The sequence below is a fragment of the Corythoichthys intestinalis genome, chromosome 12, assembly GCF_030265065.1.
Source record: "Corythoichthys intestinalis isolate RoL2023-P3 chromosome 12, ASM3026506v1, whole genome shotgun sequence".
NCBI lineage: Eukaryota > Metazoa > Chordata > Actinopteri > Syngnathiformes > Syngnathidae > Corythoichthys > Corythoichthys intestinalis.
The window spans coordinates 10430687-10452350 of NC_080406.1; the positions used below are offsets into that span (position 1 = coordinate 10430687).

A 21664-nucleotide genomic window follows, 5' to 3' on the forward strand; every position below is an offset into this window, starting at 1 on the left:
TGGCTGCTTTTAATGTTTTGTACATTAGTTACAAAAATTGTATAAAAATCCTCTCAGGCTTAAATAAACTTCAGTATGAAGTTACCGGTTCAAAACAGTAAATAAAATACTCAAGTCCCCATTCTGTATCAGCAGCTTTAAACTACATTCAATTAATTTAATGTTGTGAATCACCCGTTAAAGTTGTTAAAATTGCTCCCGTTATTCCGTAATTTCCCTTCTGTCTACTTTCGACATATGAAAGTTATAAAACTGTAACATTATATAAAGATTTCAAGATTTTGCTGATTTAAGAGTATTTTATGTAAAAAGTTAAGTAGGTTCGTTTGGAAGGTTCTCCACAACAGCCTTCCAGGGAATCCTACTGCTTTAAGATGGCGGCTGTTTACTAACGCCGGGAAGTCTCTCATTTCGCATCTAGTTTTATATACTCATGCTGCCAACGCCGCTGAGTGTCGTTTTGCATCTAGTTCTTTATACAAGTGATATCTACCGTAGCATTATGTGGGTGTAGTTTGTAGCGGCTGTCAGTAGCAGTCAGGTATTACTGTTTTGCGAGTGTGTTTATGTGAATTGAGCATTGTTTTTACCCGGGTGATGACAAGCAGGATGTTTAATCTCGGTCTGCTCCTCATTGCGTCCCGAAGACTGCTGTGACTGTGTATTAGTTCCTCTTTACTTGGCATATTTTAATAATCGGAATTTGGATGTTTGTGAATCGTTCTCGAATCTTCCACGGCCGAATCGCGAAAAATCTAAGAATCTGAAATTCCACACACCTCTAATCATAACATTGGTGATTTGCACACCCAAGATTTAGAAAGAGAAAAAATGTTTTAAATGAACTTTTGTTTCAGAAAAACATCCTGGAACCAATCAGTCCCCACAAGCTCTGGGTTTGAAAATTACAACATTTAGATGTCTAATAATGAAATAAATTCAATCTCAGTCTGCTTATAACACAGACAAGAAATTTGTCGGTGATGTTACATTGTTTTCAGTAGAGTTTGAGCATTTCCAAACATTACTTTTTAGCAGCTTAGAGATGCACGATAATATCGGTCACCGACAATTATCGGCCGATAATGGCAATTATGACGTCACACAGATAATCCAGATAAAACGAAATTCAACCAATAATGCAATCCGATAATTACAGTGCCTTGCAAAAGTATTCGGCCCCCTTGAATCTTGCAACCTTTCGCCACATTTCAGGCTTCAAACATAAAGATATGAAATTTAATTTTTTTTGTCAAGAATCAACAACAAGTGGGACACAATCGTGAAGTGGAACAACATTTATTGGATAATTTAAACTTTTTTAACAAATAAAAAACTGAAAAGTGGGGCGTGCAATATTATTCGGCCCCCTTGCGTTAATACTTTGTAGCGCCACCTTTTGCTCCAATTACAGCTGCAAATCGCTTGGGGTATGTTTCTATCAGTTTTGCACATCGAGAGACTGACATTCTTGCCCATTCTTCCTTGCAAAACAGCTCAAGCTCAGTGAGGTTGGATGGAGAGTGTTTGTGAACAGCAGTCTTCAGCTCTTTCCACAGATTCTCGATTGGATTCAGGTCTGGACTTTGACTTGGCCATTCTAACACCTGGATACGTTTATTTTTGAACCATTCCATTGTAGATTTGGCTTTATGTCTTGGATCATTGTCCTGTTGGAAGATAAATCTCCGTCCCAGTTTCAGGTCTTGTGCAGATACCAACAGGTTTTCTTCCAGAATGTTCCTGTATTTGGCTGCATCCATCTTCCCGTCAATTTTAACCATCTTCCCTTTCCCTGCTGAAGAAAAGCAGGCCCAAACCATGATGCTGCCACCACCATGTTTGACAGTGGGGATGGTGTGTTCAGGGTGATGAGCTGTGTTGCTTTTATGCCAAACATATCGTTTTGCATTGTGGCCAAAAAGTTCAATTTTGGTTTCATCTGACCAGAGCACCTTCTTCCACATGTTTGGTGTGTCTCCCAGGTGGCTCGTGGCAAACTTTAAACGAGACTTTTTATGGATATCTTTGAGAAATGGCTTTCTTCTTGCCACTCTTCCATAAAGGCCAGATTTGTGCAGTGTACGACTGATTGTTGTCCTATGGACAGACTCTCCCACCTCAGCTGTAGATCTCTGCAGTTCATCCAGAGTGATCATGGGCCTCTTGGCTGCATCTCTGATCAGTTTTCTCCTCGTTTGAGAAGAAAGTTTGGAAGGACGGCCGGGTCTTGGTAGATTTGCAGTGGTCTGATGCTCCTTCCATTTCAATATGATGGCTTGCACAGTGCTCCTTGAGATGTTTAAAGCTTGGGAAATCTTTTTGTATCCAAATCCGGCTTTAAACTTCTCCACAACAGTATCTCGGACCAGCCTGGTGTGTTCCTTGGTTTTCATAATGCTCTCTGCACTTTAAACAGAACCCTGAGACTATCACAGAGCAGGTGCATTTATACGGAGACTTGATTACACACAGCTGGATTCTATTTATCATCATCGGTCATTTAGGACAACATTGGATCATTCAGAGATCCTCACTGAACTTCTGGAGTGAGTTTGCTGCACTGAAAGTAAAGGGGCCGAATAATATTGCACGCCCCACTTTTTAGTTTTTTATTTGTTAAAAAATTTTAAATTATCCAATAAATGTTGTTCCACTTCACGATTGTGTCCCACTTGTTGTTGATTCTTGACAAAAAAATTAAATTTCATATCTTTATGTTTGAAGCCTGAAATGTGGCGAAAGGTTGCAAGATTCAAGGGGGCCGAATACTTTTGCAAGGCACTGTATATACTTGATTTAGCCTCCAAATGTGCGCAATCAACAGTTTTGTCCAATTCTGCTAGTTTTAAGGAGGTGTTTTTGCAGTGTAGTAATGTGGTATATATTAGGAATGGCTTACTTTTAAAGGCATTTTTGTGCAACTTGGGTGTTTATCTCTAAGACACAACGTCATTGCCATTGCTTAGTTGTTGGAATTTACTACTTGTTCGCATTTGATGTGGAAAAAAATAGCACTAAATTACATTTTTGCACAGTAGCATTTGATCTTTGTATACTTAAAAAATTTACATACATATTTGAATAGAATTATCGGCGTGACATTATCGGTTATCGGGTGGAAGGGGCAGGAAATTATCGGTTATCGAAATCGGTTGAAAAATGTATTATCGTGCATCACTACTTTTTGGCCTCTATAACCAAGAGAAACAAATGCATGACTATTGCGTTGTTGCACATTGTGAGATTTTGTCATAAGAGTGCCAATTAAAATGTAGAGTATTGAGAAAATTATACTATAAGTTTTCAGTCGACAGGAATACAGTATGAGACAATAATGATCTGCCCCAAGCAGTGTTGTTTGCTTTTTAAAATGAGTTACTGATAATTTTATGAATGTGTGCAGGGTTCATACCACTGGTTCCCAGCCCAGCATCATCTTGGCTTTGCGAATATCAGGCCTCCGCCTCTGCGGGTCATCCTGGGCCTCGGGAAGGAACTGGATCTCACTTCTGCTCACTGTGGGTGTGGACAAAATAGGCTTGAAATGAATGGAAACTTAGCTGTAGCACTTAACATGTGCAAAAAAAAAAAAAAAAAAAAAAAAAAAAAGCATGCAAGCATTTTGATGAAACTTTGTTCTTGCCAGAGGGCAAATAGCACAAAAAAGGGCTAATACTTTCCTGGTTTTTTCCCCTTTAAATTTTTTAAAATAAATTTAACCTTGTAGATTATCTGCCCTGATACTCACCAGGTCTCAAAACTAGCATTTTTTATGATTTGCCACACTTTTACGAGCACAGAATTTATATTAGTCAATCTAAACAGGTGGCCTGACTCTGGGGCAAAAATTAATCTGATGTGACCGCCTGTGTCAAATGTCTAGACTCTGTAGTGGGAAGCAAACTGACATGGTGGCGATAGTGCAAGTTCATACCTAACACTCCCACGGACTCGCAATGCACCAAAATCAATAATGTAAAAACAAGCACAAATGGAATTTGAAGAAGCTCATCAATAGTGGTGATGGACAGACAACCTCTCCACATCATTTCAAGACTATTTTCTATTTTCCCAGTGATGAGGCTAACAACAAGTGTATGTGCCAAGGAGATATTGATTAAGTTTAGCCACATTGGTGAAGCGGTTGCATGACCCGTTTCTAAATAATAGGTAAGCATTTACAAGATACAGCTCTACTATAGCAACTTCCCTGTGTTCCCTGATATGCAGTTCTCTAACATATGTTGTAGTGAGTCAACATACGAGTTAAGAATGTTCCAAAACTCCCATTTGCGTACATAGTTTAAAGCAGGACAACACAGTTCACGTCTACTTGGAAACAAAGATGATAAACACATTTGTAGTTCATTGCTTAACAGCATCAAATCAGAAATGAGCAGCAATGCTACAGAAAAGCCATGTGCTGCATTTGTTTTTAAGTACCGAACGAAGAAAAGACGCTGTATTGTCATTGTGGCAACATTCGTGCTTCATCAATCCTTCAGACCGTACGGTTGCCTTGATCCACTAAATGAATACTTTTCAGACAGCACTATTTCTCTGGCAGTTGCTTCATCCTCACCACACAAATATGTTAAGGCTTGTCTGAAGCAAAGAAATGATTTCAGATGCATTGTCTTTACAAAAATATGCACCAAAATACATAGTGCCCTCCATAATTATTGGTACCCCTGGTTAAGATGTGTTTTTGAGCTTCTAATGTATTTTTTAATTCAAATAATATGGGACCTTAATGGAAAAAAAGAGGAAAAATCCAACCTTCAATACAAGTGCATTTATTCAGTGGGGGAAAAAATCCCACATAAAGAAATAATTATTTGACATCAAATAATGTGTGTGACAATTATTAGCACCCCTGCTGTTAATACTTTGTACAACCCCCTTTTCCCAACAAAACAGCACCTAATCTAGCCTGGGACCGTGTGCTTTGGTCAGATGAGACCAAGATTGAGCTTTTTGGCAACAAACACTCTAAGTGGGTCTGGCGTGCCACGAAAGATGCGCATGCTGAAAAGCACCTCATACCCACTGTGAAGTATGGGGGTGGGTCAGTGATGCTGTGGGGCTGTTTCGCTTCCAAAGGCCTGGGAACCTTGTTAGGGTGCATGGCATCATGAACACTTTGAAATACCAGGACATTTTAAATCAAAATCTGTTGCCCTTTGCCCGAAAGCTGAGGATGGGTCGTCACTGGGTCTTTCAGCAAGACCATGACCCTACACATATGGTCAAATCTACACAGAAATGGTTCACCAGACACAAAATCAAGCTTGTGAAACCTTATAGAAGACTAGGTGCTTTTTTTGTTGGCAAAAGGGGGTTGTGCAAAGTATTAACACCAGGGGTGCTAATAATTGTGACAGACATTATTTGATGTCAAATAATTATTTCTTTATGTTAGGGGTGGCGTGGCTCAGTGGTAGAGTAGTTGTCCCCCAACCCAGAGGTTGTGGGTTCGATTCTTCGCCCTGATGAACTCGCCTAAGTATCCTTGAGCAAGATACTGAACCCCACGTTGCTCCTGGTGCTGTGTCACCAGTAGGTGAATGGCGAGATAGTGTAAAGCGCTTTGAGCGCCTTGAAAGGTGGAAAAGCGCTATATAAGTATAACACCATTTACCATTTATGTGGGATTTTTTCCCAACTGAATAAATGCACTTGTATTGAAGGTTGGATTTTTGTCTTTTTTTCCATTAAGGTCCCATATTATTTGAATTAAAAAAAAAAATTAGAGGCTAAAAAACACATCTTAACCAGGGGTGCCAATAATCATGGAGGGCACTGTATATCATTAAATTCCAACGGGTTACTAGTCTTAAAATCTTCTCAGAATTCTCGCAAAACAGTCTTTTTGGGGTTCTTTCAAGATAATTGTTCATCGACTCACCACAATTTTCGGACTATAAGGCGCACCTGACTATAAGCCGGCACCCACCAAATCTGACACGAAAACGGCATTTGTTAACTCATTCACTCCCAGCCATTTTCACCGGCACAACCCCCTTCTCTCCCGGCCGTTTTTCTGGATTTTGACTGATTTTGCAAGGCCCACAGAAAATTCTGTTCTATTGCTATATAAACATGGAACCCACCAAAAGAAAGATTAGACTCTCTTCTTTCAGCAGGAAAAAAATAAGTTATCTTTTTCCATTCTTTAGAAATCAGCATTAGAAAATAGCTTAGTTTGAGCAATTTTCCAATTTTTGATGAAAAAAAAAACAGAGAAATTGAGCTTTTTGTGCAAGCATACATTTCAAACATAACTTTGACTTTAACACAGCTATTTTTTGCTTTCGTTACATCCCAAACATCTGAATAATGTTTTCTTTTTACAAAATAACATAAACAACAAGACAAATAGAGCTTTTGATAGCAAAGTGCTGTCCTAACTGTATTATGGGATATTTACATAAACAATTATTAACCATTAACACTTTATTTGACAGAGGCATCGTAAGACTGTCATAAGACCAAATGAACCACCATGAAGCTCATAACTAATTGGCTGCAAAGCTTCATTGCTTCAAGAAGCTTCATTTGGCCATCACTGCTCCCTTGGGGGAGAAAGTCAACCTCTGCTGCCACCTGTTTTCAACACTATTGTCATCCATCATGCCTCCTAGCATGCATTGCAGTGCTACAGATGTACTGTAAATAACAATGAAAACTGATATTCTGTGCTAATTATTTTTTCGGTTACTGGTCCCGTTGTTTCATTAATTGCTAGTTATGGTATTTGGTAACACGTGGCCCCATCATAGTTATGACATGACACTGCCATGAGCATTAATGAATGCTTATGACCTTATCATTTGTGTCATCCGTCAAATTATATCACTTTTGAATGGGTGTAAAAGATCAGAGCTGGACGTAAATAGAGTTAGTGACATAAATTTGCCGGATGACACTTAATGACATCTGTCATAAGCATTCATTAATGCTCGTGATAGTGTCATGTCCAGTGTTGTTAATCTTACTTTTTAAAAAAAGTAATCAATTACAGTTACAAATTACTTCTCCCAAAAAGTAATTGGGTTAGTTAGCTGAATGTAAGAGTCATTAGTTACTTGGCAAAGTGGTGATAATTTTGATGTTTTTTTCTCTTTCAAAAAAAAAAAAAAAAACAGGTCACACTATGTGAAGGTTAAAGGGTTTTTGGGATAATTGGCCCTAGCCCAATACTTTACCCTAAACTTAACTACACACAGGGGTATTGCGGACATTGTGATAACTAAATAGTAACCTTTGCTATGTTTGCTGCTCTAGTTTGTCGTCTCCCTGAGTCAGTCTCCCTCAGACTTTTCTCGCATTATTCAACCAACATAGTTATGCATAGTAACGCATGCCTTTCCAACCCCAGTCACGGTAACGGCGTTGCCAAGATGAGAAAAGTAATTAATTAGATTACTCACTACAGAAAAAAATGCCGTTAGTAACGCCGCTGTCAAAGCAAGTGTTACCTATTAACCCAAATAAATAGACAAATAAGCCGCACTAGACTATAAGCCGCACGATTCAAAATGAGGGGAAAAAAGTAGCAGTTTATAGTCTGAAAATTAGGATAATCCATTTTCACCAAGCAGAGTGAAGTATTCCGCACTTACTGTTAAACTTTAGTTAAACTTGCCCTTAATCGGGCTTCATTTAAATTACCTCGTCTTTCTTAAAAACAGGAGATTTAACTCAAGGCTAAGACTAGTTTAAAACTAATTTAATCCATATCTAAGACGGTTATTTTAATAAATCCTTGATTGAAATTTGAATAAATCTAGAGCTAGGCCTAATCCATATATTGAAACTGGATTTTTGTAACAGTGAGTACCTTAATGCAGAGGCCCTTTTAAGATGAGGAGTGTGTAAAGATAGTGGGGCCGTAGGTCAATAACACAACAAGATAAGGAAGGTAGGTAGGGGGTTTGGCCAGAACGGCAGTGAGATAGCAGAGGTCAACAGATTGCACAGATACAGAGAATGACAATTATCTTGATCGATTAGATACACTTACCAACTAGACTTTTAATGAGCTGGGCGAACTCCAGAATGGTGTGCTCCTTTGGGTTCCCCTGCAGATTAAAAAACATTTGCGGTATATTTTTTGGCTAAAAATGTTGAGGGTTAAGGTTTATAGTTCTGAGTAAGCTCCACAAAGCTGCCCCCCCCCCCCCCCCCCCATCAGACGCAAATTTATATAAAAATTGTGTCAATTGTATGTGCTACATTTGTGCTAGAATAAGTTTTGTTTCTGCTGCAATCATTTTTGAGATGTTTACAATTCTTTTATCGGTCATTCTGAGGTCAACCGGCCCCGCATTTTGAATAAAAATGGTGTCCATCGTTTGTGCTGTAAAACGTTTCGTTTGTGCCATCGTTGATGAGATATTGAGATATTAATTTTGAGTGATTATGTCACGCAGCCCCCCGATTTATTGCAAAATGGAACCGAAATGGTGCCATTTTGCCATTTGTTTGTGCTACGTTTGTGCTGTAAAATTTTTTTTCGTTTGTGCTGCTATCGTTTTACAGATATTGAGATATTAATTTTGAGTGATGACGTCACTCGCAGCCCTTCCGTATCCTACCTCCCACGGCTGACGGGGCGTACCAACTCTCTCAGTAACAGAGGGGTGTCCCAACAGTGGTTCTTAACCTGGGTTCGATCGAACCCCAGGGGTTTGGTGAAGGTTAAGACACGTAGGGTCCTATTTTTGGACGCTGACTAAATCCAGGCAAAGTGGCGTTTCAGACCAGGTTTTGGACTGGTTAGTCCCCAATTTACAGGCTTTATTCCAATTCTTTCAACTGCTTGTCCTAGAGAAACTGGTTTGCTCGGTGGAAGGTTGACTTTCACTTGGTATGAGGAAATAGAACAGCCCTACGGGTAGCGTGCACTGCGTTTACTTAAAAAAACAACATCTGCGTCACATTTTATGCCATGAAAATAGTGAGGTAAGGATGTGATAGAATGAGAATGTCGACATGAAAACAAAAATAGAAACAGCGTGAAATGATTTTAGTTTAATTTCATTTTCCAATGGGAAAAGCAAATCAAAAGGCAAAATTATTTACTGTTTATTGGATTTGTGAGAAGATTCATGTTTTTTTCTTTTTCTTTTTTCTTTTTTAAACAATGTGTACAAATTTGGTGTTCATTTTGTGCAGGGTTTTTCATTAAATTTCATATAATTTGAGATGTAAACATGACAGAAATTGCTTGGTCAATGTTAATGCAACCAAGTAAGAGTGTGACAATATCTCGATACAGCGATATATCGCGATATTTTGCAACCCGATGGGTTATCGATATGCTCCCGCCAAGAATCGATACTTTTATTTAACATATTGGCCACACAATGGAGTATGGATGCTGTAAACTGCTCAATGTTTGTTGAGCAATTCCTTGGCGGTCCACTAGGGGCGCTCGGGAGTGGCGGTGAGGGTAAAGTGCGCACAAGTTGTCTAGAGAAGAAGAGAGGACGCTCCATGTGGGTTGAAAAAATAAAAAAGCTCCGTGAGAACGGTGGAGGAAAAAATGAGAAAAATATTGCTACAAATCACACATGGGGACACACTTTAGATTTTACACCAACAAGAAAGGAAGTAAGGTGAACAAGGACTTTGCTGTATGCAAGAATTGTCTAAGAAAAATAAGTTTCACTGGGAGCTGGTGACGTAGTGGACACGGGAGTTTGTGAGCTTCGCTTTCATCACTTGAGGTAAGAAAGTTTTGCAATGTAATTGACTTTTTAATTCACATGTATTATTTTGATGACATTTGGTGTTGAATAATATAAAATAAACCAGGACCCTAAACTGGATGAAAATGAATATCGAACAAGCCCACATGAATTTACCGATTTATTTGATATTATTTGAGAACCAATTTCCATCTAGTTTACTACACAAACTGTTATTACTGTCATTTTGATACAATAAGCTATAAAAAATGGTTTGAATAGGTTCCAAGATATATAAAGTGATGTGCATGATAATTAATGTAGCCTACATATTAATAGGTAATTATTGAACTTTTAATTTCTATACATTCAATTCATATTTTTTTTAATTCAATACTTCCAACACAAAAAAAATCAGGATTTCAACTCAAACGCTATGAAGTAGCTAATATTTTTTGTTTTATTTTGTTGTTTTTAAGGTGAGGAAGACTGTGACTGAGCAAGTCTGACATCTTAAATGCTGAAGCAGATAGTGGAAGTGCTCAAACCAAGCAACAAAGGTCATATACGAAGAAAAGACCCACCAATTTTATCATTGCCCCACTCCAAGCTCAACTGCTGACACCTACGGCACTTTTTATTTATTTATTTTTTTAAAGATTTAAAACTTTAAAGAAATTAAAGGTGCAATTCATCATGATCTCTCCAAGCGATTTCAGTGGTCGTGGTTGGTTTCCTCTATATGTGCAGGGGCACAATTTGCAGTAGATTTATATTTTACAGCAATGTTGCACAGAAAAGGTGTCACTGTTTAATAAATGACTTAAACAGTATTTTTTCTATTTTTAAATATCTTTTTTTTTTCTTTTTTTTTTTCGTTTCAACAGTTGTATCGTAGAATGTCATGTATCCAATATCTGACCAATATATCGATAATCGCTGTATCGTGATATAATCGTTATCGTGAGCCTTGTATCGCGAATCGTATCGTATCGTGAGGTGCCCTGAGGTTCCCACTCCTACAACCAAGTAGGTTTAATGTTGAACCATATAAGATACATTCCTCCAAAATTTGAATGAAACATTCTTTTGCGCATTGGGCCAGTCTTGGTTTAGTGGTCTGATGATACTGTAGGCATAAAGATAAAAACATACATTTTGACCCTTTTAAAAACATGCTGTCTAATGAGAAGAAATCTGAATGGAAATTCATTTGGGTTTTAGCTTGCCAACTTGGATATATCGATTTGGAATTTGAAAAGAAAAAAAAAAAAAAGATTTTTCTCATTCCAAAGGGTTCGGTTAATGCATGTGTGGAACTCATGGGTTTCGGTACCTTTAGCAAGGTTAAGAACCACTGAACTAACACAAACGTAGCACAAACGAATAGCACCCCTTAGGGTCCATTTTGCAGTAAATGGGGGGCCTTGAGATATTAATTTCGAGTGATGACGTCAGGCAGCCCACCCATTTATTGCAAAATGGACCCGAAATTGTGCCATTTGTTTGTACTGTAAACATTTTCGTTTGTGCCGGTATTGTTTTATAGATAGAGATTTTAATTTCGAGTGATGTCACACGCATCCCTTCCATATCCTAACTCCCACGGCTGACGGGGCGTACCAACTCTCTTAATAACAGAAGGGGTGTTCCAACAACTAGTGCAAACGTAGCACAAACGAATGGCACCCCTTCAGGTCCATTTTGTAGTAAATAAAGGGCTTGAGATATTATTTTCAAGTGACGACGTGACTCGCAGCACAAACAAGCACACAGGTAGCACCAACGATTGGCATCATTTTTATATAAATTTGCGTCTGATGGGCCAACTTCACGGAGGTTTACGAGTCGTGTTAGTTTTGTGGGTTGTGGGAATTGGGTTGGAAATTATGGTCAGGTATATAGTCTTAAAAAATAGGATTAACGGTTGAAGAAGTACTCACCAGATTGACTGGACTGCTGATGTTGCTGTTCATTAACAACACCAGGCCATTAACCAGGTCACTGAAATTCCAATCACAGATACGATGCATTTACAACAGGCTCTATTGTTCGGCCTCACTTCATGGGAGTAACATTCCCCGCCAATTCATTATAATAATAGAATTTTCCTTTCGAGAGGCGCACAATTGTTTCATTAGCAATTTTGCCAAATATGTTGTTGATGTCATAATATGTGTAACGGTCAAGTGAGACATGACAGAATAAGCATGTGCTTGTTTTCTTATATACTGACCCAAGTAGCTCATTAGGATAAGCACACAAGAACTCTGAAAGGAATCCTAGACATAATCCAAAAATAATGCAAATATTGCATATAATATAGTAGATATTAAGTTGAACAATATGTAATTCTGCCAAAACTCGTCACTTCTAACAAACTTGGGACACCATCCAAGTTAGGACAGAATGCAAACATCTACTCCAGCGTCTTTCAAGTTTTGCTAAGTTACAGTGGTATGAAAAAGTATCTGAAGCTTTTGGAATTTCTCCCATTTCTCCATAAAATCACCATCAAATGTGATCTGATCTTTGTCAAAATCAGTGTCATAAAAGGGGGAAAATAAGTGAACAATCACATTTAATATTTTGTGACCCCCCCCTTGGCAACAATAACTTTAACCAGACGCTTCCTGTAGCTGCAGATCAGTCTAGCACATAGATCAGGACTAATCTTGGCCCATCTTCTCTACAAAACTGCTGTAGTTAAGTAAGATTCCTGGGCTGCCCGGCATGAATTGCTGTCTTTAGGTCATGCCACAGCATCTCAATTAGGCATGTGCCGGTTACCGGTTTCACGGTTTACCGTGGTGTGAAAACGTCGCGGTTTCAAAACCACTAAAATTTTCCGTCAGACCGTAGTGCGGTATTCGCTATGTTTCTTGTGTCAAAAATGCAGCCAGAAGCGGCTTGACGCAGCAGCGCTCACCCCCTCCCGTTTGTTGCTGTGTGTGAAAGTGACGCTATCGGCTAGCCAGCCAGCTAACCCAAAAACAAATACTTCAAACATAAGGCGTACTGTTCTTCAATTTATTGAGCTCTCAAATCGTGCTAAGTGTAATATACAAAATGAATACATTTAAAATGTTGTACAATTAGATTTTTCCATGTGAGTAGCTTCAACAGATTAGCACCATGGTAAAAGGTCGCCAAAAACAAAACACACATTTTCCTTTCAAAATCAATATACAAACTAACTAAAAGCTTACAAAGATGAATGTTAGCCTAGGCTTAGCTGGGAGAGCAACTTCGTTGAGTGTGACTGCCGCAGAGTGAGAAAACAAGCTTGATTCGCTTGAATGAAGGAGAAAAAGTGATTGCGTCAAAGATCGCTTATTGCGAAAGATGATCTTGCCCTAAGCACAAATCCACGTTCGCTGGATCAAGGAGAGGTCTCACTCCCAATGTTTAAAAAAAAAACAAAAAATTTTTTTTAGATGAAACCTTTCCACAACAATATTGACATTTTAACTAACTTATACATGTTTAACTAACTTATGAATTATTTGTTCTTTTTAAAACAAAGGCATGACATCATGTGGCTGAAAATGGTGAAACTTCACTTAAGCTTTTCCACCCTGGAAAAAAAAGTCATGCAGTATAAATTTTTTAAAAAAATTATTCAGAAGTGTTTTTACTTTATATAAATTATTTTGTTCTTGCTCTAATCTTGAGCTACTTGAGCTGTGGCTGTGAGTCTAGTGTATAAGCTATATTTTATTTAAAATATATATTTTTTTATTGATAATTTATTTATTTTAACAATATGTTAACATGTTCCAATTTGCAACTATGGTCTAAAAAAAAATCCTGTTCAATGGAAAAAAAGTTGTTTTTTTTTTAACCTCAATCTCAAACCCCTAATCTCAAAATTTTTTGGAGCTACAACTGCAATACCGTGATACCGTGAAACCGCGGTATTTTTGCTCACGGTTATCGTACCGTCAAAATATCATACCGGCACATGCCTAATCTCAATGGTGTTCAAGTCTGGACTTGGCCACTCCAGAATAAGTTTTTTGTTCACCTGAAACCATTATGAAGTTGATTTACTTCTGTGTTTTGGATCATTGTCTTGTGGCAGCATCCATCTGTTTTTACAGTGGGGTGAACAAGTATTTGATACACTGCCAATGTGACAACCCATTGGCAGTGTATCAAATACTTGTTCTCCCCACTGTAGCTTCAACTGTCAACTGCAAAAAATCCTGATAAACTTTTTAATTCATTCTTCCATTAATGATTGCAAGTTGTCCAGGCCCTGAGGCAGCAAAACAGCCCCAAATCAAGATGCTCTCTCCACCATGCTTCACGGTGGGGATGAGGTGTTGATGTTGGTGTGCCGTTCCATTTTTCCTCCACACATAACGTTGTGTGTTACTCCCAAACAATTCAACTTTGGTTTCATCAGTCCACAAAATATTTTGCCAAAACCTCTGTGGGGTGTCCAAGTGCGTTTTTGTGAACATTAAACAAGCAACTATGTTTTTTTAGACAGCAGTGTCTTTCTCTGTGGAGTCCTCCAATGAACACCATTCTCGGCCATAGTTTTACATATCGTTGATGTGTGCACAGAGATATTGGACTGTGCCAGACTGTAAGTCTTTAGCAGACACTCTAGGGTTCTTTTTTACCCCTCTGAGTATTCTGCGCTGAACTCTTGGCGTTATCTTTGGTGAACATCCACTCCTTGGGATAGAAGCAACAGTGCCAAACACTCTCCATTTGTAGACAACTTATCTGACTGTCAATTGATGAACAGCCAGACTTTTAGAGATGGTTTTGTGTCATTTCCCAGCTTTATTCAAATCAGCAATCCTTGATCGCAGGTCTTCAGACAGCTCTTTTCACCGAGCCATGATGCACATCCGACAATGCTTCTCATCAAGACAATTCTTACCAGGTGTGTGTTTTATAGTGGGCAGGGCAGGTTTAAACCACTCATCAGTGATTGGGCACACATCTGACTTAAAATGTTTGGAAAAAATCTGTTTCAATTGCTCTTTAAGTCCCCTTAGGCAGAGGGTGCACTTACTTTTCCCCCTTCTGTCATTGTTTGCATGCTATCCTCAATACTATATGAAAACCTATAAATGTTTGGGTGGTTTTAGTTAAAGCAGACACTGTATTTTCAACTGTGTGATTTTGACAAAGATCAGATCACATTTGATGGTGATTTTATGCAGAAATGTGAGAAATTCCAAAAGGTTCAGATACTTTTTCATACCACTGTATGTCATTTTTAGTAAACATTTTTGCAACATTTCTCTGATTTTGTCACAGCAGCTAAAATTCATGGTAGCTATTTCGTCACATTAAATCATGATGCATCCCGGCCTGTAGTTGCTCACTGTTGCAATGTATTATGCTCTACAACAGACTGACTTTGTACATAGTCTGGCAAGTGTTATACAGAATGGTGCTGGTGGCCATTGCAAGCCTGGAACCACTGTGTGCTGAGATATTGCCTTTGATCAATAATAAGTAAAGAAGCAATGAACTCATTCATAAAGTTAAATGACTACCACTCACTAAGGAGTTTTATCTGTAGCAATGATAACTTTCCTGCTGGATTATGCAAAAACTACTGAAATGATGTTTTTGCATGAGTGGCCAAAAATGAATGTCCCACAACTACCTATTGCTTTTTGTCTTTGAAAAGTGTTGCTATCTTTGCCCAAAGTTTCACACTTTTTAGTCCTATTGACTCACTGCCAAAAACTCTTATCTTCTTTTCAGACTTGGCACACTGGATACCGAGTGAATCTACTTCCACCAAGTTCCAAAGATTCTTAACAACTTTGGAAACAGGATTGAGTTACAGTGTGGTGCAGTGATAACTTTTGTTTATAGGTTCTCTTTCGATCCAAAATTGAGAAGCTTATCACATGTGATGAGTACCCATGAGTGAAAGTGCATGCAAAATAATACCTGAACCTTAAGAAACAGTCCATTTTGCTGAGTGTTAAGTCAGGTTGAGGATTTTTGAAAGAAATCTAATATTTTTTTGTTTGATACTGTATTTCCAGTTCAATTAGGAGTTTTCTTACAAATCAAGCTTGAGTGCAAAATATTTGCAAATATGACATGGAATTTATTGTACAGATATCTGCAACCTTGAACTATCCTTTGTCAGGATTATGATCGAAAAGGTGATATATCGCTATACCTTGTAGCCCAAAAGGTTGTCGATATGCTCCCACCAATAATCAATGTATCGTTTTAAAAAAGTGTCACTGCTTAAAAAAAATAAGGAACCAACTGGTTGCTACCAAAATCTTCCATTCCGTTAGCTCACTGGCTGACATTGACGGCACTAGACACCCAATTCATTTTGACTGGATTGGGTGTCTAGTAGAGGTGGGAATCTTTGGGCACCTAACGATTCGATTAGATTCAGAAGCTCCGATTCGATTATAAATCGATTATTGATGCACCCCCCCCGACACCGCCGCTTTTAATGTTTTGTACATTAGTTTCAAAATTGTTCAAAAATCCTCTCAGGTTAAACCAAACTATTATTTTAGTATCAAGTTAACAGTTAAAAACAGTAAATAAAATACTCAAGTCCCCATTCTGTATCAGCAGCTTTAAACTACATTCAATTAATTTAATGTTGTGAATCAACCGTTAAAGTTGTTAAAATTGTTCCCGTTATTCCATAATTTCCCTTCTGTCTACTTTCGACATGTGAAAAATTTAAAACAGTTTCATCATTCAAAGATAGACTGAAGTCAAGATTTTGCCAATTTAGGGGTATTTTAGATAAAAAGTAATTAGGTTCGCTACAACAGAGCCTTCTAGAGAAGTCTACTGCTTTAAAATGGCGCCTGTTTACTAGCGCGGGAAAGTGTCATTTCGCTTCTAGTTCTTAGTACACGTTCTAACGCGGCCGTCGTCTGTCATTTCACATCTAGTTCTAGCTATATGTGATATCTACCATCGCCGTATGTTGCCGAATGTTTGTAGAAACTAGCAAATGGGTGCTGTTTGTACCAGCTGACGGCCGCAGTCAGGTATTACTGTTTTTTTTTTATCTAGCGGCATGAGTTGAACATGATATTTACTCTCGGTCCTCACTGCGTCTCGAAGACCGAGCTGACTGTGTTTTATTTCCACTTTACCTGGTGTAACTCAATAATCAGAATTTGGGTGTTTGTGAATCGTTCTGGAATCTACCACGGCCGAATTGCAAATAATCTAAGAATTGGAAATTTCGCACGCCTCGAGTGTCTAGCGCCGTCAATGGCATTGAAACCAAAACATTCTAGAGCTGAAATGAATACTTGAGCAACTAGAGTAACTCGAGTTTAAAAACTGATCCAAGTAATTTTATCCACCTCGATGAATCGTTTAATTTTGCCAGCTCTAAGCATCACGTTTTGCCCGAGCTACTTTTAATGCGGGACAACGCGCTGATGTCACGTGCGTAGAGGAAAAAGCAATTTAAAAAAAAAAAAAAAAAAAAAAAAAAAAAAAAAAACCTTACTGCAGCCGACAGCCGCTACAAACTACGCCGACTTTGCCAAAAACAGTGCCCGCATGATGCTAGAGTGGTAGCAGGTAGTGTCCGATGCGTCTCATAGATATCGCATGCATTTAGAACTAGATGCGAAATGGCAGACTCGGCCGCGTCTGGGCAGCGTTAGTAAGCAGCTGCCATCTTTAAGCAGTAGACTTCCCGGCGCTAATAAATATAACGTTAATGTCACTCGCTCAAGTAACGTTAGCCCTTCGGAGGGCTAGGTTTATATTGATTATGACCACTGTCGATGCGTAGCTAACGTGTCTTACATACAAGCTTTATTTAATCTGTAAAAACACAGGGCTGTAGAGTGATGAGGGTGTAAAATTAAAACATAATAAAGCTAACTGTCAGTTTTAGCTCAGTAGTCATTGCTGAATAAAACCAAGTAGCACTGGTCCTTAATGTGCTCCAATACAGCAGGTATCATACATTTATTTTGAACAGGGCAAAATCTCAAAATCCTATCAGTACTTACAGTTTAGACTAACTTAAAACTTAACTAGAACTTAAAAATAGCTTGACACAAATGGAAATTCAATTGAAACACGTGGGGAAAAACACATAGCTTTCAAGTGATGTGTGTTATCAAGCGTAATTACATTTTTAGGTAAGAAATATGTTTTTTTTTTTTTTTTTTAATAAGATCAAGAAGTTTTTTGAGTGAAAGCAGTAATTTTTTTTCTATTCACATCCGAGATGCAATTGTTGGCTGTTTTCAGCAATGTACATCGAAAATAAAGACATTGATTGACTGAAAATGGTTCAATATTGGATAATGTCTTTTTTTCTCATGTAAATTTATAATTGCTCTTTACCTAAAAAAAAGTTTTATCCGATTACTCAATTAATCGATAGAATTTTCAGTCGATTACTCGATTACTAAAATATTCGATAGCTGCAGCCCTAAAACATTCACAGCCAGTCTTTTGTGGACAGATTTATAGGTCAATTCCTGTTAATTTTAGGGCATTTACAGATTACTTCATGTTGATTTTGAGTCACTTCTAGGCCTGTCGCGATAACAAATTTTAGTAAACGACATACTGTCTCGCAAATTATTGCCGTTATGCGATACTACTGTCATTTTTTTTTTAAAAACCAATTCAACCACTAATGTAGTGACAATACATTCTAAAAAATTACCCAATCAAATTCAAATGTTATTCTCAGATAAAACACAGACTGTATTAAATATGAAAAAACACACACACAGACACACAATGCATAACGAATCATTTGAAAGCTAGCTAAATGCTGAATATGAAATAGATGAGAAATCCAATGCCATTTCTGTTCTCTGCTAATTAGAGTCCATCAAAAGTGTTTACACAGTATTTGATCATAATGACTGTCATCCTGTTCTGCACAGTGCAAATTAGCAAATTTGAAGCCAAATTATTCATTGCCAATTAAATGTTTCATCAAGGGTGTCATTTTAAAGCTATTCTTAGTATAGAATATGAAGAATGTGAGATTAACTGCACAAATCGTTATTTATATGTTGAACATGACGTGCTTTTATTCTGAAATGTTCACCAGGAGTACGTTCGCTAAACCGCTAACCGTAAGCTATATAGTCCGTAAAAAAAAGTGCACTTCTCTTTTCGTCATGCATGTAGTGTCAGTAATAGAGCCCCCCCCCCATTATTTTGTTTGCAAATGCTGTTAATCAACGATTTTTCATGTATGAAGTGTCACTGCAAGTTTGCGTTTTGGAGAAGACTGCCAATATTTTATAGCAGGCTAAAGTGGTTAGTACGTTGTCTGTTTTCCCCATTAACTTCAATGTAGTAATGTAACATTTTACAGTGTTTAATATAGCTGTGTTTCCTTATTTTGTATGTCTGAACTTTAATTCTATGGTGTGTTGATCACCAATAAACACCTGTGAAAGGAACTGGAGTCTCATATGCCTTCAACACGCACGCGTACACGCATGCACAAATGCATGCATGCACGCACGCAGCGATAAAACGCAGCCGTGAAAATTACCGCCACCATTTTTATTTACCGTGCTATAAATGGACTTATTGCATATCGCGACAGGCTTAGTTAGTTCCAATTCATTTGGGGACATTTTTGAGTCACTTCCTTTTCAGTAACTCAAAATCAACAAAAAGTGACCTGTCAATGCCGCAGAATTAACATGAAGAGACCCCTAAATGCCCCAAAAGGAAAAGGATGTGACTGAAAATGATTGGGAAATAATGTGAAATGCCCAAAATGAAAATAACCCATAACCCACCCAAAAATAACCCATTGCCTGGCATTGCCTGCCACTGCCACCCTCCTATTTTAAACGGATTGGATGTCTACTAGTGATAAACTCATTCCAATTCACAGCAGACGCATGAAAATAGCTTGTTTTTCTGTTTGTTAGTTGTTTTGTAGAATATCCTAGAATGATTTCCTGACCAATGTATCGATAATTATTGTGTTGCCATATCGTGAGATCATCGTTATTGTGCGCCTTTTATCGTATCGTGAGGTACCCAGAGATTCCCACCCCTAGTCAGGAGAGTCGGTAACCGAGCAGCCTGCTCTCGCAGGACAAATTCAAGGGTGTACTGAAATGAATGCAATACGTTAAAGGCACTCTTTTTGAATTACTTTACTTTCACAAAGCAGCGAGACACAGCAGAGCTTCAAATACACTCACATCTTTCTGATCATTTCTCACCAGAATGATCAAATAATCTAATTACTCAGTCAGAGGGAGAGCAGCACTAAACCGCCAAAGCCCTGTGGACCTTTCATTTAGTTAACACACATGACATTTCAGCCAGTTAATGCCAGTAACGCTTAAAGAAAATTGAACACCAATGAAGCCCTCAGCGGCATTCACATTCGGAAGAAATTAATGCAATAGAACCCATTTACAAGTAAAACTGTTTCTAAATTGAGTTGTTACGTGGCTTGCCAACAAGACTTTAAGTGGAACTGACAACAACATATGCCCATTTCAGTGAACCTGCCAAACAATTTAACTACAGAAGAAACTCGATGCTTACCTTACATACTGGAAAGCTCTTGTTTGGGAACCAGTGCCATAAACCTAGCACAAAAACAGGAACTTAATTAATGTGGCGCCACATGGTGCGTAACCCTGCATCACGAAATGCATTACCGGTACAAGAATATCAGTTAATTACTTTTGCCGTGATCAGACTCCCTGGTGTAATTGCGTTTTACATTCACCTAAATTCAAGGCCAATATAATTTGCTGCTACTACAAGACAATTCTGTCATGTTTGTCCAGTGATAAGAAATTGTTTAAAGAATCGCATCTTCCCACAGGAATCTTTTTTCAGTTACCCGTTTTTCAGCAAATGAACTAGGATGCTTGTGCTTTGAACAGGTCTGTTTTGTCATCGCCAAGAAGCAAAGTTGCAGCTATGTCACTGCGTCAGTACTTCAATGAATAAGCAGTAAGTAGCGGTGTAATGTAATCCGTCCTACTACTGTTATCGTTGTTGATAGAAGTCGGCCAATATATATGACAGATATATGAACATTTCTCAAACATCGGCCAACAGCTGATTAACAATAAAAAGGCGATAAAAAAGGATTTTGATCAGCCATATGTGTGGGCAGATGCGGTCGCCGCTGACTGACGGTAGGACCCTGCAGCAGCTTGAAGACAGGCTACTACAGTTAAGCTTCAGGCTTACTTGATTTGTAAATAATCATCCCTCGTTTTTCGCGGTTAGTGAGACCCAGAACCCACCGCAATAAGTCGAAAAACCGCTAAGTAGCCCCCCCTCCCTAATTTTTTTTTTTTTTGTGTGTGTGTGTGTGTGTGTTCAATGTATTTATTGAGATTAAGCATTGGATAACGATACATACAGTTGTGGTCAAAAGTTTACATACACTTGCGAAGAACATAATGTCATGGCTCTCCTGAGTTTCCAGTTATTTCTACAACTCTGATTTTTCTCCGATAGAGTGATTGGAACAGATACTTCTTTGTCACAAAAAACATTCATGAACTTTGGTTCTTTTATGACTTTATTATGGGTGAACAGAAAAAAGTGATCAAATCTGCTGGGTCAAAAACATACATACAGCAGCGCTAATATTTGGTAACATGTCCCTTGGCAATTTTCACTTCAATTAGGCGCTTTTGGTAGCCATCCACAAGCTTCTGGTTGAATCCTCTTGACAAAATTGGTGCAGTTCAGTTAAATTTGATGGCTTTCTGACATGGACTTGTGTCTTCATCATTGTCCACAAGTTCTCAATGGGGTTCAAGTCAGGACTTTGGGAAGGCCATTCGAAAACCTTAATTCTAGCCTGATTTAGCCATTCCATTACCACTTTTGATGTGTGTTTGAGGTCATTGTCCTGTTGGAACACCCAACTGTGCCCAAGACCCAATCTTCGGGCTGATGACGTTGGGTTATCTTGAAGAATTTGAAGGTAATCCTCCCTCTTCATT

The 21664-nt window shown here is 38.3% G+C and overlaps 1 protein-coding gene across 1 annotated transcript in view; it reads right to left on the bottom strand.

Annotated features, from left to right (window-relative positions):
* The window catches only part of uxs1 (UDP-glucuronate decarboxylase 1), a 61297-nt gene that overhangs the window by 1850 nt on the left and 37783 nt on the right, over positions 1-21664 (bottom strand). Inside the window, exons 11-14 of the mRNA XM_057853091.1 lie at positions 20238-20281; positions 11642-11702; positions 8030-8087; positions 3416-3519 (exon numbers count right to left, since the gene is read on the bottom strand). Of these exons, the coding sequence (XP_057709074.1) occupies positions 3416-3519; positions 8030-8087; positions 11642-11702; positions 20238-20281 (267 nt within the window). The remainder of the gene's footprint in view (positions 1-3415; positions 3520-8029; positions 8088-11641; positions 11703-20237; positions 20282-21664) is intronic.